The sequence below is a fragment of the Octopus sinensis genome, linkage group LG12, assembly GCF_006345805.1.
Source record: "Octopus sinensis linkage group LG12, ASM634580v1, whole genome shotgun sequence".
Taxonomy (NCBI): domain Eukaryota; kingdom Metazoa; phylum Mollusca; class Cephalopoda; order Octopoda; family Octopodidae; genus Octopus; species Octopus sinensis.
In genome coordinates, this window is record NC_043008.1 from 35825464 (window position 1) to 35853259 (window position 27796).

A 27796-nucleotide genomic window follows, 5' to 3' on the forward strand; every position below is an offset into this window, starting at 1 on the left:
ATTTTGTCCAACTCCTGTACACACACACATGCACACACACATACACATATATTTGTAAATACAGGAAAAAACATTTACCCTATTTTTCCTGGACTATGTATAGTTTCAAGCTATCTTTTGTAAATAAAATAATTTACAATTGGCAAAAGATTGCTTGAAACTATGCATAGTCCAGGAAAAATTCCCTTTTTTCGAAATTACCACTAATTAGTGGTTTGTAGTTTAACTACTCTTTCTAGCAAGTCAGATGTCCTGTTATGGACATCTCTTATGTGTTTAAATGTACACTGTATTTTTATATGTATTTACATACACATTTATTGGGATACTTGATTGGTCCATAGAGAAAATCCACTCCATAGATATCAAAACCAGCAAAATCCTGATAACAACTGGGAACTTCCACAGAAACAGTGATGTTGACAGGCTTTACCTAAGAAGAAATGAAGGTGGCAGAGGCCTGAGATCAGTGCAGATGGCCTTTGAATGCCGTATGGTATCACTCAGGCAGCACCTGCTAAGCAACAGCAGCAAAAATGGATATATAAATGCAGTCCTGAAAAGTGAAGTGAGCAACATTGTACGAGTTGGCAGTGAGCTTCTCAAGAAGCACTGTCTTCCTGATGATCTCCTATACAGCCCCAAAACAGCTGGGCTCTCTTACCTCAGAGAAGACCTGAATGGAAAGCACTCAGCATACAAAAAAAAAAAGACTATGCCTGGAGGCTTAAAGAGGACAGTAGAATTGACATGAAGCGCACCTTCTCTTGGACACAAGACCAGTACATTACATCATATTTTGAGGGCTACGTGGTTGCAATCCAGGGACAGGAGATTGCCACAAAGTACCTGGTGAACAAGAGAGACAGTGGCACTCTTATAATCCCAAGGTGCAAACGGATGTGTAGGCTATGTCATGCATCACGCATGTGATTAGCAGCTGTCCTAAAGAGTGGTCACAGTACTACCTCCCCATGAGGCACGATGTTGTTGCTAAAATAATTTACAATGCCATCTGCAAAAAAGACTGTCCTGAAAAAAACTTAGAAAATCCCTCTGTTATGGAATACATTCATAAACATCAACTCAAGGAATACTGGTAGAATATTCCCATCAAAACTTCTATCAAATGTAAGTATAACAGGCGAGATATTGTTGTTTGGGACAGAGGGGCAAAGGTATGTACCATCATAGAGGTCAGCTGCCCTGTAGATATAAATAACTCATTAAAAAATCAAAGGAAAAGAGTATATCTATGGACAACTGCTTCGAAACCTCCAGCTTCTATATCTAGACTATGAATTCATATTCATACCAATAATAATTGGAGTACTAGGTTTTGTTAGTAAATACTTAAAGGACAATCTGGATAAACTGGGATTTTCAGAAAGAGAAATCAATCGGCTAATTTGTAAATTGCAAGACTTTTCTCAAGTTTGTCTATGTTAACTACATCCCATAGATGGAGCCTTGTATCTTCATTGGAAACTGGCTCCCTCCTCAATGAAGGATTTATAATAAATAAAAGAAGAGACATATATACATAAATGCATCTTGAATCAAGGTTAGAAACCAGCTCTTTCTCTATTGGCAAGAAATCGGAATAATGACATACCTACATACATATGCAATGCATGTATATATATATATGTATGCACGCACAAACTCTTATATACGTATGTGATACATACGTGTGTGTGCATGCAGATGAACTTGCACTGATACATACACATTAACACACATATGTTTGTACACTTGATATACAAATTCTTTTGGGTATATATGTCTATGGAATAGATGGAGTGAGTATATTGTCAGCTGAGGAAAGGTTACAAAAAGCAAAGCTTTGGATACAATTATTAACCTTAGACTAGTCATAAACAAAACCATTGTGGCAGTTAGCTCCATATATGCACAGCTAGCAGATGATCAAAGTACTGCTTTTATAAGGCCCTCTCACAGCCTACTTTCACTATGAATGAGGGCAGTAACATTGTAACAGCTGGACATTTTAATGGACATGTTAGGCAACAGCATGAGATAGTTTCTCTAGTATAAATGGAGATTATATAGATGGTATGAGAAATGAAGAAGAAACAAGGCTTCTAGAGTTTTGTAATGCAAATGACTCAACTATTTACCACTTGTATAAACTGGCCAACCACTTGATCAAACACGCAAGCCAGATAGACATTATACTCACCAGGAAACAAAATAGACAGATGGTTGTGATTACTAAGTCTTTCCACAATGAAAAACGTGTAATTCAATATCTGCTAGTATTTAGTGACTCCAACCCTTTGTTTATCCAAAGTACTTTCACAAGCTTGACCTAAACAGCCATGAATTTTTTCAGACTTTTAATTAGCATTTATTTCATATATTCTGAATAAGTTACTCTAGTGGTTGAAAAAATTTGGAACGTGTACCATATATGATGCATAGACTCCAGGGATACAGGACAGGCAAAATGTTAAAATAGAATTTAGTAATATAAGTTTGTCATTATTACACTTGTATTTTCCACTGAATTTTAATGGAAGGTTTTGATTTAAATCCCATTAAAACAGTAATTTTGTATCATAGAACCAAAATGGTCCCCTATTAGATGGCAACAAAAGGACTAGAAAAGGAAAGTATGGAAGCTAAGAGAGTTCACTACCAATTGTAGATTCAGAAAAGTATGAGTAGATGCATATGACTGAAGAGAGGGGGAGGTGCCACAGGATGACTGGCAGTTTCTATGAGACAACCAGCTTGGGGCTACAGAGAAGATCTATTGATATAATAATTGGTGCCTGATGGAAAATAGCTGAGAGACAGGCTTGGAAAGGGTCAGAAAAGAGCAGGGCCAAGTAACTATAAATGAAAGCTAGACATCAAATATACTTAGCTAACATAGAATTTGAAAGAGGTTTGTCGTTTTTTAGCATGAGAATCAGAGATGTGAAGTGTTCCAAATTGCAACATAGTTTACTAGAAAAAATCATGGCTTTGTTGGGAAGGAGTGTTTACAGAATAACAATTGTGCACTTGACTTCACTGATATGAAAAAGAAAGAGACATAGAATTGCTTTTAGAAAAGATTGCTGAAGAAGAGAGAGTGGTGGGGAAGAGCCTATTTCAAGTAAATCCCACAAGAGAATGGTTACTAAAGATAAGAGCCATCTGGTCAAAAGCACAAGGGACAATAAAGGCAGGATAATCGGAGAATACAGCTGAGCCATAAGGATTAGTTAGTTAGATGCCTGAAATAACTGGGACAGCAGGTTGTGTAGAAATCATTCACACAGTGAATCATGTTGTACAGGATAACATTTAATGACTGGCATAGCATCATCTTTAACTACTACAATGGCCATGAAACTAGTTGACATAGAAGCAACTATAAAAGATATGAGATGAATGAACCTTTAAGAAGAATTAGTTTGGTTTATGTCAGGATGGGGCATCATCAATGCTTTTTTTCCTAATAAGACAGCCATAAAAGTACTTAGGAGTAAGCTGTATTACATAGCTTTGTGGAGGGCTTTTAATAAGGTTTCACACTTTACAGCCTGGTATACAAATGGCTTGCAAGAACCCTGCAAGCCATGTACAGAAGTGCTTCCAGCAAAGGAAATGGTGGGAGGAGGGGTAATTAATAATTATTTCAGTCAGGAATTTAGCATACAAGTTGGTACACATCAGGTTTCAGTTCTCATCTCCACTTCTGTTTATTGGTGTGCTCTAGAAAATGGTCATGGGAATTCTGGTAAGCCAATGACTTAATTCTTGTAGCTGAACTGATCACAAGCCATAAAGTATAAACCTTGCAAAGATTTAAATTTTAGTTGGGCAGAAAGAAGACAAAACCTAATTATGTTTGATATACAGAAAAGGAGTTGGTAGAATTCCAGCTAAAGAATTCACTGTAAACTATGGATGCACAAGAGGTGTATTAGGATAAGAAACCAATTAACAGCAAAGATAGACTTCATATGTAACAGATACACAGAAATAATTATTAAGATGTATTATATTTTGTATTTGGTAAATTATTAAACTGCATTCAGTGCAGAGGTTCTTGCTTGGGAGTTCAAAGTTTGGTGAGGAGTATGGAGGTATCTCCTAGTCATCTCTATTCCCAAGTTTGCTCTGGCTTGAGATCATTGTAGCAGACAAGGACTCTAGTTATGGGTCAAATAGCAGAAGATAATACTTTGACTAACACATAACAGGATTTGGAGGAGATCTGGCACTCACATGTGTCATACAGGCCCACCTTTGTGTGGATGTCATGTAAACTAGTCTCCTGTCTAAATGTTAAATGCCATACTTTCTTGCATCTGGTGTCACAAAGCACCTGTGATGGTGTCACATAAAATGGATGCCAGTGCCACATAGAAAACACCCATGTTGGCGCCATGTAGAAAGTACTCATGGCAGTGTCACATAAAAAGCACCCATGCTGGTGCCACATGAAAAGCACCTATTTTCGTGTCACATGCAAAACACCTGTGCTGGTGCCACATGTAAAGCACCTGTGCTGGTGTCACATGAAAAGCACCTGTGCTGGTGTCACATGAAAAGCACCTATTCTAGTGTCACATGTAAAAAACCTGTGCTGGTGCCACATGTAAAGCACCCATGCTGGTGCCACATGAAAAGCACCTATTCTAGCATCACATGCAAAAAACCTGTGCTGGTGCCACGTAGAGAACACCCAGCACACTCTGTAAAATGGTTGTTGATAGGAAGGGCATCCAGCCAAAGAAACAACACCAAAACATATATTTAGAACCTGGTGCAGCTCTCCAGCTGGCCAACTACTGTCAAACTGTCCAACCCATGCCAGCATGGAAAACGGACGTTAAACAATGATGATGATGATGGTGGTGATGATGATGATAATGTTGAACAGTCAGTGTAGCATATAGTGTAAACATGTAGTACAAAACTTTCAAACATTGCTATTATCTTACCAAAATCTTGCTGCTTTTCCCAGAAATGTTTTAACTAGAAAAGTTAAAACTACAAAAGGTCTAGCTAGCTAACCTGTTTCCTGGCAATCCTTTACAGAAAGTCACAGCAGTGAGCTAATTAAAATAGCTACTTGAGATAACCAAGTTGTTTCCCCTTCCCCCACCTCCCTGCTCCCCTTGTATGTCTGTTATATTTCTGAATTCTTTATGAATTCAAACGTTCTTGTTTAAAAGGTTGAATAGGTCATCATCAATGTTTTACCTCGCTTGTTTATACCTGTTTAAAACTTTTACCTAAAGATGGTGTTTTTATGTTATGATGCAATCTACGAAAACATCAATAGCACCCATGGAAACAGCAGTAGTACATTTTAAACTCCATTTGCATTTTTTTTTACACATACATATCATACATATTCACGCATGCATGCACGCACACACACACACACACACACACATACACATATATCTGTATATATGAATATTACTATTATTGTTTTTTGTATTTATATTCGTGTGGCATCATCCATTTTTCTGTCCTTGTTTCGTATACATTCGATCCTTTTTCCAAGAAATCTAATGCTCGTAGCTTAGTTTTTCCTTGGGGCTGGCCGGATCGGAGCGATCTCAAGATTAATCAGCCGAAATTGCGAGGGTGATCCGGTTCTTGACTGAAGATTGAAGGCTTCGAATGTCCCGTCCGTGTTTTTTGTATCGTCTTCTAAATGTTTTGCGTTCTTGTCCCAGTTTGTATTTTTTTACATATACATATATATATATATATATATATATATATATAATATATATGTGTGTGTGTGTGTATAAATATATACATTGTATATATAGGATTGTAGGATTGACTTTGACCTCACCCCACTACACATAGGGGTATTGGGATTAGGTTTCTGTAAATAAGTAACAAACAATAATATCGCACTAAGATTTTACCCAATTTTTCTTTCATTAATATACTTATGTATTAAATTTCCCCTAGTTATTTCTGCCAACTCCTTTTATAATGCTGAATACACGTCATTGATTGGTTGCAATTACTGAAATACTACAACTTTAACGTGAAATAACTTCCTAAATATAAGCTTTTCTCAAAAACGCTAAGAGTAAAAGATATTTTATACGACACATTCTACCAGTGTCTGAAGTTTGAAGGTGTTTAGTTACAAAAAATTATTTTTTAAATCTGTCTGTGAATAAAATTGTCTATGCAGAGTGCAGTGAATAAATTTGTTGTCTAAATTACGCAAAAATGAAAATAACATTGACATCTCATTTTAACAGATACTCCTCTCTTAGTAATGTCAGCTTTTTCCTTTCCTATTTCCCTGTTGTCTTTTTCTGTCTTGCATGTTACATGGCAACCTCACTGGTGCCAGTGGCATGGAAAAACACCCACTCCATGGTGTAAAGTGGTTGGTATTAAGAAAAACATGCAAGGCAGTGAACTGGCAGAAATGTTAGCATGCCGGGCGAAATGCTTAGCGATATTTCGTCTGCTGTTATGTTCTGAGTTCAAATTCCGCCGAGGTCGACTTTACCTTTCATCCTTTCAGGGTCAATAAATTAAGTACCGGTTATGCACTGGGGTCAATGTAATAGACTTAATCCGTTTGTCTGTCCTTGTTTGTCCCCTCTGTGTTTAGCCCCTTGTGGGTAGTAAAGAAATAGGTATTAAGAAAAACATCCAGCACTAGAAACCAAGCCAAAGCAGACACTGAAGATTGACATGGCCCTGTGGTTCACTAGATCCTATCAAACAATCAAGTGCATTCCAGCAAGGAAAACGGATGCTAAATTTTGATGATGATGATGATGATAACAATGGTAATGTATACGTGTGTGTGTGTGTGTGTGTGCATGTACATATGTGAGTCTCTGGTTGGCAAAATTTTACATACAAACATCTGTCTATGAAAGCAGCAACTCCTCATAAGAAATAACTGAGAACATGACACATTAGCCAAACAATACCAGCACAATGTTGCTGGTGGTGTTGTTCTTGTTGTTGTTGTCTCCTGTTTAATAATCCTCATGCCTCCTACACTGCTTTAACATGTTATTGTGTACAACAATGAAGCCAACAAACTTTACAACAATAGGATCAAATTGAATCGTATCATATTTATAGTCTGTCTCGACAGTAGGTGTGCAATGACTTGCTCCAATATTATTTCACAATAGCCATAATAAAAGTCCTTGATTCACATTTGCAAACTGAAATAATATAGACATGAAATAATGTAGACATGAACTCATACTAAAAGAATAGGAAGAAGAAATATAAAAACGTTCACTGTGAAAAAATTAGAGTGCTCAGAGCGAGCCCCGCCGTCTTGCATACGTAACCTTATGATGGTAGTTTAGTACGTAAACTTATGATGATATTAGAAAGAATAAAAAAATAGACATAAAAATTCTACATTACAACATTTAGCAATCTAGCTAATTATGTATGCTCACAATTTAGCAAATTCTTTTAGTATACATTAGCACTATGACCTGGCGTTACCGGGTCTAGTATTTGTTGTTTGTTGTTTGTCGCAGTAAAAATTTCTCACTAAATCAAGAGCTAAGTTTCTTATCACATTTCAGCCCTGGCCAGTTTCGTTGCTTATGAGCTTTTTATGAGAGTATTTAATATTCATTGGACTTTGGTTTTCACACCTGGAATGGCATAATCATGGAAAATTAGCGGGACTATGCACATGCCATTAGTCGGACAAAAAAGGAGGCAGAAGAAAGTGAGAATCTTGAATTTGGCCGCAAAATTGCATGATTTAAAAAATACACATAAATCTCATTTGTTGAGTTTTGGTTTCATACCCAACCCAGTTCAGCGCAATCAGTGTCGTGACAGGAACGCATGAGTTGTGAGTTTGACTGGCAGAGGTGATCAAGTTCCACATGCCAGCTCTTTTGACACCAACTCCCCGTCACCTAATCTCCTCAGCTTATGAGTGAATAGCAATGGTGGGAAGAAAAGTGCTGATTCCGATGAAAAGGCAGAGCAAGAAGAGCACAAAAAACAGCATTCAAAGGGATTTTATGAGTATGACACATTGAAGCAAGTAACGCAGTAAGGTCAATAGTTATAAGTTCATGATGCAGAGAAGCATGCAAGGCATCAAGGTTAACTAAGGTATAAATAATAGGCATGCCTTTTCACCGGAAGGCTGATTGGGCTCCCGATCCACTGAAACAGAGGAGGTTAGGTTCGGAACACAGCTAAGCCTTCAACTAAAACCTAGACTAACCTTACAGAAGGGGGCTCGGGAACTTCTAATAGGCAGCTTTTAATCCCGATTTATCACTAACCCATCCTAGGAGCTCTAAATGACATGGCTGTTGAGGAGATTGGCTGTGGAGATGTGCATGGTAGGTTTGTGTCAGAGGAGGACGACTGCATTGGATTAAGGACCATTGAAGAATGTAGTTTTGGAGATCCTAACTTGTTAATTATTCCCAGCATTTCTCAAATCAAAAAAGCGTGCACGTTTGAAAGCCAAAATACATGATGATGTGTCTTTGCAAATCACAAAAATGCACTGAGTCATACCAACTGTCTGCAAATGCACGCACACATTCAACTGTCAAGGGTAAAATTATCTCCATCCAATCAAAAAACAGCTGGAAGTCTATTGGCGTATCTAGCTGTACGCACGCACCGCATACAAATTTCTATGTTTTAGCAATTTTGAATGGATATGCCCATAATTTATGAGCATAAGATCTCGGTTTATTGACTTTTTTAATGGCTTTCTGGGGTGACTGGGGAAATGAAAAGATCTTCACGACCACCCTCAGACAGTTTTGAAAGCCCATAGAAAATGCAAGCCTTTTATGTGAAAAACTGTGGATTTGTATAAAGGACACACATACACACAGATATACAGACATTTTGCTGTTTATAGACATAGAGATGCCAATGGGGAAAGTAGTGATAATGATGGTTTCAAATTTTGCCACAAGGGCAGCCATTTTGTGGTAGTGTATAAGTCGATTACATCAACCCCAGTTATTGACCCTGAAAGGATGAATGGCAAAGTCGACCTTGGCAGAATTCAAACTCAGTACGTAGCAGCAGATGAAATATCACTGAACATTTCACCCAGTGTGCTAATGATTCTGCCAACTCGCCACCTTAATAATGATGATAATAATAATAAACGTAATTAGTAATCTTGACTCTAATGTATAGAGAATTAATGATTTTGATCCTAGCTTCATTTTGGCATGGTGCTTTTCCAAGGTTAGATACCCTTCCTAATACCACTCACTTTACAGAGTGTGTGGGGTGCTTTTTATGTGGCACAAGCCACATAAAATAATGAGGTTTTTTTTATATTTATTTTATTTTTCAAAATTAAGATAAACAGAGTTCAGTTTTCATCTAAAATACTCTTCTTCATTTTCTACATTTTGTTGTTGCATATTCCACTTGTCATCATCATCGTCATCATCATTTGAAGTCCGCTTTCCTTGCTAGCATGGGTTGGACGATTTTGACTGAGGGCTGGCGAACCAGATGGCTGCACCAGCCTCCAATCTTGATCTGGCAGAGTTTCTACAGCTGGATGCCCTTCCTAATGCCAAACACCCCGAGAGAGTAGGGGGTGCTTTTTATGTGCCCCCAGCATGGGGGCCAGTCAGGCAGTATTGGCAATGACCTCGCTCGAATCTTTTTACACATGCCACCGGCACAGGTGCCAGTAAGGCGACGCTGGTAACGATCACGCTTGAATGGTGCCCTTTTACGTGCCACCAGCATGGAAGCCAGTTAGCCGCTCTAACTACAAATATATAGATGGGGACACCCACATAAAATTTAAGAGTGGATTCCTATTCAAAGTAAATGCAAATATGAACTGCAAAATACAAAATTTGTTGCCCCATTTGGAACATTACTTGCCCCAAATGCAAGGAGAATTATATTGGTGAAACCAATAATTTTCTTTGCCACAGACAGAACATCAAACAGGAAGAGCTATGGAAAATTCCACTGAGCAAACATTTGGAAATATGTGGAGAAGAAAAATTCAAGATCTACAAATGCACAAGGAATGACCCAAACTTCAAAAAAATTATGGAGTTACACTTCATAAATAAGTTCTCAGCAAAATTAAATGGATGAAAAAAAGGAAACATTTAGATATACATGGAGAAGGAAAATTCAAAGTTCCGAAAGATTATGGAATTATACTTCACAAAAAAAGTCCTCAACAAAAATTAACATAACTATATATTTTCCTGAAATTCTATATTAATTTGATTGTATATATATTAAAGATGATCTCAAACCATTGCTAAAACTTTTTTACCACATTGTTGTTGGACCTTGCAAATCGCTCCAGATTCTGAAATTCTGTAAGAACTGCTGCTTTCCCTCTTCTGTACTAGGCTCTCTTTCTCCTTTAGAAAATTCTAGGTTTCATCTTTAAAATATATTCAAAACAAAACCAGCCAACTAGAAACAGATGAATTTGGAAATATAATTGTGACAGCATTGTGTATTGCTTTTTTTTTAAATTCCATTTTGAAGTCTGAAGGACAAATACTCGGACAAAAATGAAGACTAGTGACTAAAATGACCAAAACTGTCGAAGTTTATTTAACCACAGAAATGAATCTTTAATTATACCAATTAATTATTAAAAAAAAATCATCATGTGTACTTATGTGTGTGGTGTAGATGTGTGCACAAGTATGAACATGTACATATATAGATGTCTTTGATTGTGTGTGTGTGTTTATATATCTACTAAATATCCGTGGAAAGGGCGGATATTGTCTCACAAGTAGTTGTGCAGGCAAAAGTGTTAGTAAATGTGATCGGATTGACCTGAAAATTTGCACACCTATGTTAAAAGTGCTAGGGAGTTTGCATGGCAACTTTGAGTTTGCACAATTGAAAGATGTGGCCTCTAGAGCAAAATTCCTCATCTTTAAAAAGTGGCCCAAGTAGACCTGAATGAAATCAGGTTATAATGCTAGTATATATATATATATATACTTCCGAACTATACGGTCATTATAGTGACGACTGTATCGGTGCGACCTCACTCTCCTGCGAACATCTAGACCTCTTCCTCTCTTTTGTCAAATCTTTCCATCCTGCCTTCCACTTCTCTTGTACTATTTCTGATACTTCAGTCGCCTTTCTTGACATTTCGGTCAGTATTCATCACTCCACTCTTACCACCTCCATCCACTACAAACACACAGACTCATACTCATACCTCAACTTCTCCTCCTCCTAAACACACCAAGCTCTCCATCCTCTATTCCCAATTCCTCCATCTACACAGGATCTGCAGTGACGACCATGAATTTGAGACTTAGTCTCAACTCATGGCTCGCCACTTCATCCTATGTGGATATCCCCTCACCACTATCTATACTACTACCAGAACATATTCCATGAACCGTGCATCTGTTCTCACCCATCTGCCATTTCCCCTCACCTACCACCCCACCATCCTACCTCTCCATCGCACCATTCTCCGAGCTTTTCAGTGACTCCAGTCCAACTCCTCCACTTCACACATCTTCCCTAACTGACCCCTCTCCTTCAAATGAGCCCACAACCTACGAAACCTCTTGGTCCACAGCTTCTTCCCTAACCCAGCATCCCAACCCAGCTTGTACCCCTGCTCTGGCCCATGCTACCGCACTCGCCTTTACCTCTCCAGCACCACCCACCTCACAGGCACCCATCATCAACCCAATCATATCACTGACTCTTTCACCTGCACTTCTAGCAATGTCATCTACAGCATCTCCTGCTCTCTCTGTCCTTTTTTATACATAGGTCAAACAGGACGCTGTTTAGCTGACCAGTTCACAGAACACCTCCAAGACATCAGACTTGGCAACGACACCTCAGTCTCGCGTCATTTCCGCTCTACCAGTCATTCTTTACAACACCTGTCTGTGTTCAGATTTCCTTGCACAGGGGCCATCAAGACTCCCGTCTTCGCTACGAACAGGGATTAATCTTCTCTCTTCGCTCCTTTGTGCCACAAGGGCTCAACGCTCCTTCCCTCTTCATCTAACCTTCCTCCTCTCTTCTTCTCACACCTACTTCCTCCGACCCACCTCTCCTCTCTTGCTCTGACACCTACTTCTCCTCTTCACTCCTACCCACCTTCTCCCTTCATCGTCACCCCTCCCTCGTTACTACTCATTCCAATCCTATCAGCCCTATAGATCCCATCCCTTACACCCCACACTTGCTTCCCCCACTCTTGCCTCCTTCACACCCCAGCACCACCACACCACACACTACCATACCACTACACTAGCACTAACCGCGCACACCAACACTAACCACTTCCCAGCACCCACAGCATCATCCACATACCTACACATGCATACACGCACACGTCAAGCCCACCAGCCTCCTTCCACATGCACATTCACGCTCTCACATACGCACGCGCACCTTCATTTTGGGATCACCACTACTTTATTATCTCCCCTTCTTCCTAGCTCTCCTGTGTGATCTCTCTTTCCAACATTCACCATGATAGATCGCTAGCCACTGAACCTTTTCTATTTTCTCTCCCAGTTTATTTCTGTGTTCCTTTCACATACTCAACAAATTCTTAAGTGAATTGCGACCAGCATTCAATTGTTCTCAGCATGAATACGTTTGTTTGAATTGAATTTCCACTTACATAAACTCATTTGTTTGAAATGAGATTTCACTTGTATGAATACGTTTGAATTGAACTTCCATTTGTATGTGCACATTTTCACTGTGTTACAATAAACCTTTTGTTGAAGACATTCTGATCTCCTGTGTTGTAGTTATTCATTGCTAACAAATTAAGTGTATAACATATTTTAGTCGTCCCCCAGGAAGCACTATATATATATATATATATATATATATATATACATATATATATGACCAGTTCAAAAGTGTCTTTACCACTCCGTTGGAACACAGACAAGTGAACGAACCAATGGACATCTTTGCCGCCTCACCTATAACCAGCGAGGCTGTTGCAATGGAATACATTGACAGCGAAGAAGATATACTACTAGTTATAGATGAAGTGGACACAAACTCAACTGCTGGTCCTGATGGTTTCCCAGCAATCCTCCTCACATCGTGTAAGCATGCCCTGGCAAAACCCTTCCAGATTCTCTTCCAGAGCTTTCTTTCAAATGGCAAAGTGCCAAGCAAGCTGAAAGAGGGAATAATATGCCCAATCCATAAAGGGGGAAGCAGAGCAGATGCCAAAAACTATATCAAACTCCATTCTTCACCTAGTGTCACATATTAGAGGAGGCTCTCAGTAATAACAGTGTAGCAAAACGGCAGTGCATCAGCATGGCCGCAGCTCTGAGCTGAAACTAGAGAAATATATATATATATATATATATACACATATACACACACATATATATATATACATATACATACACATATATATATACGCACACACATATATATACACACACACATATATATATATACATACACACACACACACATATATATATATCATATATATATATACACGATGTATATATATATATATATATATATATATCATATATATGTATATATATAGGGTGTATATATGTATATATATACAATATAATAACAATTTAACAAATAAAACATATGCATACATACATACATATATGTACATACCTACATCTATATGTATATATACATGCATATATATATATATATATATATATATATATATATATATATATATATATATATATATATATATATATATGACACCACAAATAAACGTAGAACACAACGAGAAACGAAAACATAAAATCAAACAAGGAAACGGACTTTTTTTTAACAACGAAAAAACAGAGTACAAGACAAACAATACAAGGAATATTCCCCTTCATCAACTGCCCCTGGTTCGACTCAATGCGTGTTTCGAAGGTAAGGGCAGAACACGATCCGGCCGAAGCAATCCTTCCTGCAAAATGAATTAAATAAAATTCTTTTGCAGAGGGGTAAAAAAAAAAAAGTGACAAGAACAGGACGTAAAAGCAATACAAATAAATAAAAATACAGTGAATAAAACAGGACAAGGAAACCAACAATAAGGGCTTTTTTAAACCTAGACGGTGGAAAAATTCGTTGGAACGCAATTCAGAAGATCGACTTGCTGCATACAAGAAGAAAGTCGATGTTGACTTGTTGAAAGTAGCGAGCAGAAGGAAGTTTAGTAGTCCGGTCAGCGGCCAGAGAGAGGAGAAGGAGTGAGAGAGAGAGAGGAAAAGAAACCAGAAAGGGTGAAAAATAAGGAGAGAGACAGGTAGAGAGGAAGACAGACAGGCAGGAAGGAAAGGTCAAGTAAAGAGTTGAGAGTGCGCGTCATAATTACGATATATATATATATATACGATATATACACGTTATATATATATATATATAGTTAATCCAAACATGAAAGCACAAAAAAACACAACAACGCGAGGACGTGGAACAAATATAGTATTATTGGGCGCTCAGGAAAGAAGGACGGTTTAACGTTTCTAGCGGAGCTCTTCGTCGGAAACATAGAAGGAAAGATCCAGAGAAGGGAAGACAAAGGAAAAAAAATCGCCAACGGTACACACGCGGTCACATTTTGATATATACGTTATATATACATGCATTATATAAATATACGTTATATATATGCATTATATACATACGTTATATATATATGCATATATATATATGTTATATATATATATATATATAATAATATATATATACATATATATGTATGTATATATAATATATATATATATATATATATATATATATATATATAGTATTAGTATTGTCCTTTGATCCTCGGTCGAAAATTTGCTTATTATTATTATTATTATTATTATTATTATTATTATTATTATTATTTATTATTATTACTATTTTCAGCTTCGCCTTGTATTGCATATTATTTCTCCATACAGGGGTTTTTTCAATGGCGGCCCATTTTCGCGGGGTCCACTATTTCCCTTCTCTCTCTCCCTCTTTTACGTTGTCTGCCATCCCCCCTCTTCCTTTGCTAAGAGCATTTTTAAGCCAGCCCGTCATATTCCCGTGTCAGGCCGAAGAACGAAATGTTCCCAAGATAAGAGAGTCTTTCTAATCTAATGTTGTGGTGAGCTGTTTATTATTTATATTATTACTATTATTAGTAGTATTATTATTGTCCCTTTGATCCTCGGTCGAAAATTTGCTTATATTATTATTATTATTATTATTATATTATTATTATTATTATTATTACTATTTTCAGCTTCGCCTTGTATTGCATATTATTCTCCATACAGGGGTTTTTTCAATGGCGGCCCATTTTCGCGGGGTTCCACTATTTCCCTTCTCTCTCTCCCTCTTTTACGTTGTCTGCCATCCCCCCTCTTCCTTTGCTAAGAGCATTTAAGCCAGCCCGTCATATTCCCGTGTCAGGCCGAAGAACGAAATGTTCCCAAGATAAGAGAGTCTTTCTAATCTAATGTTGTGGTTGAGCTGTTTATTATTTATTATTATTACTATTATTAGTAGTATTAGTATTGTCCCTTTGATCCTCGGTCGAAAATTTGCTTATTTTATTATTATTATTATATTATTATTATTATTTATTATTATTATTATTATTACTATTTTCAGCTTCGCCTTGTATGCATATTATTTCTCCATACAGGAGTTTTTTCAATGGCGGCCCATTTTCGCGGGGTTCCACTATTTCCCTTCTCTCTCTCCTCTTTTACGTTGTCTGCCATCCCCCCTCTTCCTTTGCTAAGAGCATTTTAAGCCAGCCGTCATATTCCGGTGCACCCGCCCTTGCCCACCCCCACCACCAATACCGGATATCTCTATATTTTTGCTCCATCTATACCGGATGTCGCTTCTCCCACCACCATTATAGGTGTCTACTCTTCGAACCCCCCTCTTCAATACGCTATTTGACCATGCATTACCCCTCTCTTGATATCCTACGTTCTACTTGCCTAGAACCTGTCATCATTTCTCTGAACCACCCCTCCCACTGGTGCTCCCCTATATTTCTCCCCCCCCCCCACATAAAAAGCACCATCCGAACGTGGCCGATGCCAGACCCCTCTGGCACCTGTGCAGGTGGCACGTAAAAAAACACCCACTACACTCGCGGAGTGGTTGGCGTTAGGAAGGGCATCCAGCTGTAGAAACACTGCCAGACTAGACTGGAGCCTGGGGCAGTCCCGAGCTCCCCAGACCCCGGTCGAAACCGTCCAACCCGTGCTAGCGCGGAAAACGGACGTTAAATGATGATGATGATGATGACGATGATGATATATATATATATATATATATATATATATATATATATATACACATATATATACATACACGTAAAAGTAACCCGCTGGAATGAATGTTTAACGCCGCATTGATGGATAAATAATTTCTTTATTTGTGAATTACAGCTACCATGAGTTTCATGTTAAGTATAGTGGGAAAATATCTAAGTATCTTAACAACTTTTCAAGCTAATCACATGGGAAAAGGTGTCCACTTCTATTTTGGAAAACAATCTCGTTTTGTTCATAGAATTTCTTGTAAATTCGCGTAAGTGGAACAAGGAATCAAGGGACGCTACTCTAGAAGGCATTTTTTGACTTCGTCTTTTCGGCAAATTAAAATTTTTTTTGCCTTTTTTGTATGATCTTATCCTGGGCATGGTGTTTCGTACTTGTATTTTGGAGCTTATTTCTTCTTTGTGTGGAGTTGTGACATTTCTTCTTTGTTGTGTGAATTTTGTGTGCTATGTGTGTTCACGTATATGGAGGGGCTAACCTGGTAGGGTTGCCCTCGTTTATAGGGGTCTTCTTTAAAGTCTTTGAAAGCAAAATATTGCTTATGTATGCAGGGAGAGAAGGTTTCATCCCTAATGTTTAAGATGTTTGTTGATTGAATATTTAATTTTTCAGTAATGCAGAGTTCACATTTGGTGCCCTGTCCACTGTATTATTTGGCTTATCTGGGGGTTACTTATCCCATCTTCTTCCCATGTCCGTATCATATTTGTTAGGGATGTCACATGTTTTTTTTTTTTTTTGCTTTTGTCTCTTGTTGCATATACCTCTCCTTGAACGAGTTTCTCGTCTTTCCGATATACGTCCTTGGTATTCCGTTGGGGTCCATGACCTTGGCCTTGTATACAGGTTCTTTCTTGAGACAGTTGTTGTTTACAGGGTAGCAGTTTGGGCATCTGAAATTGCACTCTCTTTCTGAGATTTTTCTGGCATGTTTATGTTTATTGTGATTAAGTACTATTGACCCTATATTGGGGAGGCAACTATAGCTAACTTTAACGGTGTTTCTGTTGAAGGTGTTATGGTACTTGTGTGAATGTGGAAAGTGGTTGCCTGTTAGTTTTAAGAATTTCCTAGCTGTGTTACTAGCTGCATTCATGCTATAAGGCGGATTGAACCATAGGATTTTTTTCTGTCTTCATCATCTTGGTCTATTTGAGCTTGGTTCAATGTAATGTATGCTATTCTTGGAGTTGTACCTTTCTAATGCAGCATTATAATATGAGGCTACTTTTGCAAACGTGTCTTTGTCGACGGATAAATTGGAGACTTGCTTGCTAATGTTATCAACTATTTGTTTAATTATTGCTGGTGGGTGGTTGGAACTTATGTCTATACATGAGGCTTCGTCGTTTTCTGTGTGGTAGTGTTTGAATTATCCTGTGTTAAGATTTATGTTAATGTCTAGGAAGTCGACTTCTTAAAGGCTTGTATTAATTATAGTTCTTAGGCCTAGTTGGCTAAATATTTTGCATAATTTTTTCCTTATTCTATCCATACCATGTCCATTTTTATTATGTACTATTCCCAGGCCATCACACCTGTATAAACCTATGTTAGCTTCTTTTTTAAGGACATCTAGTATATAAAAACATCCAAGGTCAGCTATCTCTGCCCTGCCGTAGCTCCCCATTGTTACATCAAACAATTCGCCTCCATTCTTTTTTACCCAATAGGAATTATTTTGAAAAAGTAATGACGTCCTTGTGTTCATAATTATGTCTATATCAGTATTTGTTATAGTGACATATGTCTTGCTAAATTCCAGTGCCTTCTGAAGCAAGCTTTTGGAGATCAAGGGGTAGAACTCTATAGTGTCGAATTTATGAATTTGCATTTGGGTTTATCTTCTATTCCCTTAAACCATTCAATAGTTGCACTACTGCATATCCATTGGGTAAGATTTGTGTGTGCTCTGATATGTCGTATAATGTTATCTACTATAGATTTACTAATAATTCCTATTTCACTTTTTGTAGGATTTATTAATCTACAACGAGGGTTTTGTGTAAAATTGTTTTTATGGGCTTTCAGGGTTATAAAAGAATCGCGTGGGATAAGCTTTTCTACTTTGTCGAGTATTTTAAACTTTGTGGCTAGATTTTTTTGCTTCTATATCAACTGAATTATAAGTGGTGGGGTTTGTTTTCTTGTATGGTTTAATTCACCACGTAGAGAGATATGTCAGAAAGACCAGGATTGGTGGAAGTAAAGCTTCGAGGACAGTGGATCCCGTGCCCACTATAAAGGATTTTGAAGAAATAGCATCTAGGATAAAAAAAATTCCCGGTAAGGTGAATCAATGGGGGAGACAACTGACGTGCCCAGTGCCTCCCGGCCTAGTTTCCCAGAGAAGAGTAAGAGCAGGGATGTGTACACTTTTCGGCCTGGTCTTGAATTTCCTATAGTACCAACAAATTGAAGGAGCAGGAAGTTCGCGTCCGCACAAGAAAAAGTGGCACCTTGCCCACATTGCAGAATAATTCCATAAAGACGGTCCCTACACAAGTGTGAAACTTGACGGGTAGGTTCTCCAGTGGCCCGTATAATTTCGGAGGATTGTGTGTCGTCCGGAGCAGAAGTACAAGCTCACGAATAAGCGACTGCGACGACGTTATTGGTGGATGATGGTGTGCCAGAGAATCCCACAATCTTGTTTGCGGAGGCAGTGAGTTGTTTAAGGGCCGTATGTTCTATCATGGGAGCTAAAATCGATTGGATATTAGAAGGCATCCTTGGGAAAAATAACTGTTTGGCGAATGACTGCTCTTCAAATGAACTATCGGTCAACACCCAGATCCATCGCAAAAACTCAGTGGGGGTTCGGTAACTGAGATGCTCATTCCGCTAGAGTGTGCAAAATTCACTTTCATCCGAAGGAGAGTAATGCCTGAGAACCTCAGTTTGAAGGATTTATAAGTCATGTCCAATGGAGTTCCTGTTATCATATCGCGAACTGAAAGTGCGAGAGGAGTCGTTGTAAGGCACACTTGTGAACGTTTGCCGAAATTGGGTCGTCTTAGCTTAGATAGTTTTTAAGTTACCACGGGTGATGCTGAAACAAACAATTTGTCGCACAAAACAAATGTGTCATAGAAACAGCTCGTAAACTTTTCCTGGTTCGATGTAGAAGAAGGTTAGTGAGGGCGCTCAGTAAAGGTTGTTTTTTTTTGTTTTTTCCTTAGTTTATCATCGACAGATTCTTAGGGTAGTTAACTAACGTACAAGTTATCTAGCTTAGATGCTAATATTGGTTTCAAGTTTTGGCAGCAATTTAGGAGAGGGGGCATCTGTCGATTACACCGACCCCAGTGCGCGACTGGTACTTATTTTATCGACCTCGAAAGGACGAAAGATAAGGTCGACCTGGGCGGAATTTGAACTCAGAACGTAAAGACGGACGAAACGCCGCCATGCATTTTACCTGGCGTGTTAACGATTCTGTACGAGATCGCCGCCTTACCTGAGATAGTAGTAGTAGTAGTTGTAGTAGTAGTAGTAGTAGTAGTAGTAGTAGTAGTAGTAGTAGTAGTAGTAGTAATCCTTTCTACTAAAGGCACAAGGCCTGAAATTTTGGGAAAGGGGGAAAGTCGATTACATCGACCTCAGCGTGTAACTGGTATCTATTTCATCGACCCCGAAACGATGAAAGGCAAAGTTGGCCTCGGCGGAATTTGAACTCAGAACGTAAAGACGAACGAAATGCCACTAAGCATAATAATAATAATGAACTCATTGCATACAATGGTCAGGTTCACTGCGAGAATATTAATTCGTTCCAGTTGTTACAATGTTCTAATTCTCTCTGTCTGCCTGAGACAGCACTCACACGGGGTGGGTTGAGCTGGCTTCATTCATCCTCAATACTGCATCACAAACGCCGACCAGGCCTGGCGATTTGAGGCTAACGACCGCGTGATCTTCAACTACTCCTTATTCCAGCGGCGAACACCGTAGACATGGGGGCCTAGGTTAGGTCCCAGATCAGCCTTGACTTTCATCAGCCAGGTTTTTCACCAACCCTGAAGGGGAGCTGGGGCAATTGCTTCGTAGATGAATTCTCCTGGTTGACGACGGAGGGCATGACCCAGCCAACGCAGACCTCTCGTTAGGATGACTTGTTGGAGGGAGGTGACTTTGCACTGGTGTCGTACCGAATTGTTGGAGACAAAGTGATGCCATCGGACACGAAGGATGCGGCGTAGACAGAGGTGATCGAAGGATTCTAGTCGCTTAATATCTTCCACCCTCATCGGCCGTGACTCGCTGCCGTAAAGGAGAATCGTTCGCACTAGTGCTTGGTAGATCCGTACTTTGGTGGTGCGTAGGATCTCATCTAATTATGAACCATCGGTTCATAATTGTCATTATAAAAGTGTTTTCTTATGAGGTTTGTTAGGATGGTAAAGGAGTTGCGGGGAAACGGCCATGTTTGTTCGAATTAAGGTTTTAAAAACAACTTATCCACCACCATTATTTTCATATTTTATCTTCCTTTAGTAAAGGGATGGGCAACTTTTCCTCAACTGGGGACCCGCATCGCACCATTTCCAAGTGGGAGAGGGGCCCCATGATAAAACACATATGCATGAAATATTACTTGCCCACTTTACTCTGAATGTTTTTGCAGTTCTTCTTAATTTTATTTGTCTTAGTATGATATTAGCAACCTAGAAACTCGTCGAGGGCCACAGGTTGCCCGTTCCACCAATGGGTCTGCGGCCATGCTGGGGTACCACCTAGAAAGGTTTAACCAAAGAAATCGACCCCAATACTTGTTTTTGTCTTTTTTTTAATGTTATTTATTCTATCAGTCTCCCTTTTTTGCCAAATCGCTAAGTTACATGGATGTAAACAAACTAACACTGGTTGCTAAGTGGTGATGGTGAGGACAAGCACAAACACAAAAACACACACATAGGTATGTAGCGGGCTGGATGCGGTGTGCCATACCAATTCAATATGATGTAGCCCACTACTAAATGTAGAGTATAGATGTAACTCTTCAAGGTTCTCGCGTCGGAGTAACCAGTGCACATCGAAGAATTAACACCAAGAAGGAAGAAATGTTATTTACATATATTTATTCGTTTACCCGACAGGTTGTTACAGAGACAGTAGCAATTCTAGTGACAGTGACGACAAGGATGACTCGCTAGATAGTAGTTGATATGTAGAAAAATGTTGACTGTCAGTAGAGAGGGAAAGAGTAAGGTAGTCATGGTGCTGACTAGAAAGGAAGAAAGGATAAAGGCGGCATCGTCTTTCTTGCGGCCGAAAGCCTCTCTTAGCATGTCGAACGGAGGGCGAAATGAAGTGCTGCTCTTGGTTAACGCTGATGCAAAAGCGAGTGTTGCCTCTTGGTCTGGCTGACACCTAAGAGCCGGTGTTGCTCCTTGGTCATAGCTGACACATAAGAGAAAGAGATAGAAAATTCTCTCTGTTATATAGGCTATGGTCAGTAATGTAGGTCAAACCTTAAACAAAGGACTGACCTTTCTTTGACCAGTACAGGTCCTAGGGGACGGAGTGTTTCCTCATCAGTCATCTAGTGTAGAGGATTTCCCGCTCGTTTTGACAAGCAACAAGCCGGTGGATTTGGTTTCAAATCTCAGGCAGGGTCAAGCTAGACACCCACAGGTACATGTATGTATGTATGTATGTATGTATGTATGTATGTATGTATGTATGTATGTATTATACCAAGTTCTCTCACAAGGCTTCGTTGACCCAGGGCTATGGTGCCACAGACTGGGACTGAACCTCAAAATCATATGGTTGTGAACCAAGGATCTTACCACGCAACCATGCCAAATGGATGCAAAATCTATTTTGTTTTCTCATTCAGAGGAAGAAAAAAGCAAATAAGTTTCATTAAGACTTAGTGCTGGGATCAGTGTATTTGTCAGTTGAAGAAGTAATATAATCTATTTTTCTTCTCTTCAAGACTCGCTTCCCCACCTGAATTCAGATGTCCACTTTTGCACTGTTAAAGCTGGAGCGACATACCTTAATGTAGCAACCATGTCAGCATGAATGTCCTTCGGGCTAAACCTTTTTTTTTTTTCGGCAAATACTTCATAACTCCATCATGCCAAATTTTGTCCAATTTCAAAAGAAGTGGATCTTTTCAATTCTGAAGCCAGGACCACAGATCTTTCTACTTAACTAAATAATCTGAAACTTCGTATGCTGATAGAGTCTAGCAAAACAAGACACAGGTTGGAACTAGTTTATTTGAGAAAAATCTATTTTATGACTTTAATCGTAGATTAAAACTGCGAATTTTAACCAATCAGATTGTTTGTTTTCATGTGTAAAACTTGACTGCATTCTATTAGTGTGACGTAGAAAGCGCTTTTGTGACGTACTAACGTTCGTTTGAAAACTGTAAACAAACACAGAACGTAACGGCAGACGAAATACGGCTACGCATTTCGCCCGGCGTGCTAACGTTTCTGCCAGCTCTTTGCTTTTTTAATATTAAATTTCTTGCCTTTTGCACAAATAAATACAATAAGTGAAATGAAACGCATTAGCTTAGAAACGAAATCTTGTTAGAAGCCTCGTCACTGAGATGCCACTTCTTAATAGCAAACGAAAGCAAGTACTAACAGAATGGAAACATTTTCAATTTAATACATGTGGCTTATTAACTAGTTTTAAATATTGTTATTAGAAGGTGGCTGACTATAGGATCCTGGAAACATGAGTACGTTAAATAATTAGAAGGAGATTTCACGGAGACATGCGGTCTGTTTACATTTAAGATGTTTAATACGTCACCAAATTGGTGGTCGAGACGGAGTAAATAAAATAAAGCCGAATGACGGAATATCATTGGTTAAAATTCTAATTATTAAACAACGTTAAACTTAGAAGTTACAATTCCGTTTTCATTCTGGTTTACAATTAAGTTTACTTTTGACACATTCTACCAGTATACGAAGTTTCAAATTGTTTGGTTCAGTAGGAAAAATTTGAAAAAACTGGCTTCAGAATTGAAAAGATCCGAAGAAGTTACTCTTGAAGTCTGCTTTGAACAGTTAGATGTCAACTTACCTGGAATGAAACACTTCAGTTATTAATAAGAAGAGTTGAAATTAATGCATGCAAGATTAAAAATAAAAATCTATTATGCTTTCACGGATCCCTTGTCAATGTAATAGAATGTTTATGAAATTAACCAAATTGTCTGAATTTTGAACGGTGGTCTGTTTGTTGCCATGGCAACTGTGTTGACTTCCGCTCAAGAGGACTCGTTCCATTGGAAAGAGATGTAAAACGTAAAATGGTTCTATCTTGTTTCTTAATCATTTTTTGAAAAAAATAAAGGCATTATTCGTCATCAGCATCAAAAACTACATCAGCATGGGGATTTGAAAACAATCCATTGAGAATTGAAAAATCTTCAAGTAGGCTGTGTGGTAAGTAGCTTGTTTACCAACCACATGGTTCCAGGTTCAGTCCCACTGCGTGGTACCTTGGGCAAGTGTCTTCTACTATAGTCTCGAGCCGACCAAAGCCTTGTGAGTGGATTTGGTAGACGGAAACTGAAAGAAGCCCGTCGTATATATGTATATATATATATACATATATATATATATATAATATATATATATATATATTATATATATATATATATATATATATATATAATATATATATATATATGCGTGTGTGTATTTGTGTGTCTGTATTTGTCCCCCTAGCATTGCTTGACAACCGATACTGGTGTGTTTATGTCCCCGTATCTTAGCGGTTCGGCAAAAGAGACCGATAGAATAAGTACTGGGCTTACAAAAGAATAAGTCTCGGGGTCGAGTTGCTCGATTAAAGGTGGTGCTCCAGCATGGCCGCAGTCAAATGACTGAAACAAGTAAAAGAGAGAAAAGAAAGAGAGAGTTTGAAGAAAACAATCGGAAGACGCCATCTTGTGTACCTACCTTGGGTTTCTATAACAAATGTTTAAACCCTCACAGGTATGTCCGTTAGAGTGCTTTACTGTTCCAACGCCTTAGCATCACCATCATCCGTAATAATGCCGTGAGTATATTGGCTTGCTTCAATAAGTTCTGATAACCCTTATGGTATGCGATCGATTGATGCACTTGAGTGTTGAATTGATGTTTGGTTTTCTGTTTTCTATTTTTTTTCTTCTTCTTTTTTCGCACATGATTATAAAAAAAGAATGTTAAAACAATTTGTCGATTTGAACATGAGCGTTTCAAACGCCACCACTTTACTACGCTTGGAAGAAAGAGATAAAAGATTGAGAGGGATGGATAGAGAGGGAGACAGACAGATGGAAAGAAAGAGAGGGTGAAACTGATGAGAGAAAATTTCAAACAAAATATATTCAAAACTTGAAGTAATGGGGCAGTCTGTTACAAAGCTGAAATATTCTATCATCAAAGTTCTCAAATCAGATCCATCAGAATATCGATGGCTTAAAGCCATTGTAGGATTTCCAATCGGACTTTTTATCAGTTTGGCATTTTACGTAGTTATTCTTAGCCAATCAAGTTTACCCGTATTGATCCAGCAATACCTAGGAGCAATATTTTGCATATTATATTCCTTTGGCTATGCATTTTCAGCACAAGTGCGATGTATGGCGTGGCTGGTTGTTCCCAATTTATTCGGAAGAGGGGGCCGTTCTTTTATCCATACAATCGCTGTAATGTATTTAGTACAGGGGCCAATCAATAGTATTGTGCTCAACGGTAAAATAGTTGTTTCGTCTTTTAGATGTGCATCGGAACTGATAAGGAACCATTCTGTTTCAAGGTTCGAGTTCAGCCGAAAACCGTTGGAGACTGCTCTTTTTGAACTAAAAAAATCAGATAGCAAGCTGACAAAACTTTCTAACAAAATGAAACAATCGTTTAGTAAAATAGAGGATGAAATAGAAAGCCAAACTGAAGTTAGATCTTTGAAAGAAGAGACTGAAGCTATCGATAAAAACCAGCGAAATGAGCCCCGCGTTGATATGATAGAAAATAAACGAAAAATAGAAGCAGACGACACGGATGCGGACACGATCGAAAAGCGCTATGCCAAAAAGAGTGATTATCGCTGTCAAAGTATCTTCAACAGTGGCATCAATAACTGCAAACAAGCAATCGACAACATATATAACAAATGTATAGATAAAGTTAAAGTTATTGGCCCGATTGTTTGTCAAATCGTCGCTTTCAATTTCGTCTGCAATGTATTTAAGCTTGTTCCAAATCTTATTGGATACACTTGCGATTCGATGCCTGTCTTAGGAACAGGATTTGGGGAAGTCTACGTACAGGAAAAAGCTATGTTAGATAGTTTTGGTTCAAACGACCAATTGAATTTCCAATACAAAGTTATCGATCCGGAAAGACGAGTGAACATAACTACACTCAAAGAACTCCAGAAAAGCATCATGCACACCTTCAAGAAACGACAAGTTTGGATAAATTTTTTCCAAGATATGTTGATGAATATCTTAGGATTCACTTTTCTTCTAATACTCGTCCATTCCTACAGCTATACAAAGAACTATCTTGTGGATTTAAACTTCGATAATATCTACATAACTGCTTACTTCCGGAGAATTGACATACGTAGAGCTATGGCTGGTAAAATGACATTGCTTCCTTTGCGGAAATTTGAAGAGAATACTCTCGTTACTCCTTTAAGCTGCAGAATATTAAAAGGAGAAAGAAAGAAAATCATCAGCGGTACATTGATGCTGATTGTTCGTTATGTGGTGATTCTTAATATTGTAATGTTTGATTGGATCATTTATACCGTTCTTAATATCATCAAAAACCAAAGTCGAATTGATTATCACCAAAAGGGTTTCCAGAAAATCGAAGTTGCTATTCTCGGAAGTGGTTTTATGAGCGACATAGTAAGGACAATGCTGAATAGTTTCACACAAAAACACACGATTGACGAAATTACCACCAATTTCCTTTGTCTACCTAAACCAGTTAAGACTGATAAACGTATTATATACCAAACTCTGGCTTTTTATATTGCCGTCTGGTTTCTCATGTTATCAGAGTCGTTTGCTCTACGATTACGCCGTCTGATTGCTGCATTTTTCTTTCGTCGTCGAGAGAAATCCAGAATCCTTTACCTTTATAATAGCACACTAAAAAAACGGCGGGGTTACATCAATTATATGAAGGAATATGTTAGTAGTTTAGCCAAACAAAAAAGACTTGCAGAAAAACACGGGTTGATAAATGCACTAATTCGTACTTTTCCACGACTAGACTCCTGTCTGAAAAGACTGCCTGGAATGAAACCAGTTTGTTTAATATGTGCTGACAAATTGAAAAATGGTGCTGGTCAACTGTGCAGCAACATGAACTGTATGTCGCGATATTGTTCGGTTTGTTGGTGTGATATGGAATATCGTTGTTATGCATGTCCGTAAGCATGTCGAATATTTATAGTTAAATAATTTATATATATATATATATAAACAAGTTAGGGGAGTTGAACTGCTAGCAAAAGCTATGCGTTTTAAAGAAAAACCAACAACAAAATAAACGATGTAAGAAATTACTTTATGTAGTTAACTGAATGAATAAAAGCATGAAATAACGAGTCCTTTATTATTAATTATTAATACCAATATTACACTAAGACATAGCTACACAAGTATTCCCCCACACTGACTTTGTTTCCTCATAACTTTCATAAAAATGGACATCTTTCAATGATATTTTCTACAGATACCTTTGTGGTGGAATGGGTTACGATTATATCGTATTTTAATGTGGAAAAACCGCATCAGATAAGCTTTTTTTCAGAATTTCAAGTTTCATTTTGTAAATCTATATGTGATGCATATCAGTATGTATGTGCCTCTCCACTTTTTCGCCTTGAATTCCGATATAATCGTAATTTACACCATCTGAAAAATATTCATTTTCTGAAAGTTATGAGGAAACAAAGTCGATGGGGTGGGGGGAGCTCACTAGTGTAGTGTCATGTCACATACTATTCATTCATCTCTCTTTTTTGCTCCACTCTACAGCAGCCACTTTATAAACCCCTCATTAACCAGTACATTCAGCCTTTTTTCAGAAGTCCCATTTTCTGGAATTCTCTTGTTCCCTTTTCTACCATTACTCTTTACTCTCTTTTACTTGTTTCAGTCATTTGACTGTGGCCATACTGGAGCACCGCCTTTAGTCAAGCAAATTGACCCCAGGACTTATTCTTTGGAAGCCTAGTACTTATTCTATTGATCTCTTTTGCCAAACCGCTAAGTTACGGGGACATAAACACACCAGCAACGGTTGTCAAGCGATGTTGGGGGGACAAATACAGACACACAAACATATACACACATACATATATTTATATATATATATATATATATACATATACATATATACAACGGGCTTCTTTCGGTTTCCATCTACCAAATCCACTCACAAGGCTTTGGTCAGCCCGAGGCTATAGTGGAAGACACTTGCCCTAGGTAC

At 38.3% G+C, this 27796-nt stretch overlaps 1 protein-coding gene and 1 long non-coding RNA gene across 2 annotated transcripts; both read left to right on the forward strand.

The window, feature by feature from the left end:
* The first annotated feature begins 5758 nt into the window (after window positions 1-5758).
* LOC118765603 lies at window positions 5759-26909 on the forward strand. The gene is made up of 3 exons (XR_005001462.1): window positions 5759-5783; window positions 15072-15079; window positions 26790-26909. It is a non-coding gene; the product is annotated as an uncharacterized LOC118765603 (long non-coding RNA).
* Window positions 24231-26760, forward strand: LOC115217890 (E3 ubiquitin-protein ligase DCST1-like). Its single transcript, XM_029787609.2, has one exon. The coding sequence runs from the start codon at window positions 24688-24690 to the stop codon at window positions 26734-26736; it is 2049 nt and encodes a 682-aa protein (XP_029643469.1). The 5' UTR covers window positions 24231-24687; the 3' UTR covers window positions 26737-26760.
* Window positions 26910-27796: the final 887 nt, after the last annotated feature.

Excerpts from the sequence above, each read along its gene's own strand:
- LOC115217890 (XM_029787609.2), top strand. The coding sequence starts at position 24,688 with ATGGGGCAGTCTGTTACAAAGCTGAAATATTCTATCATCAAAGTTCTC.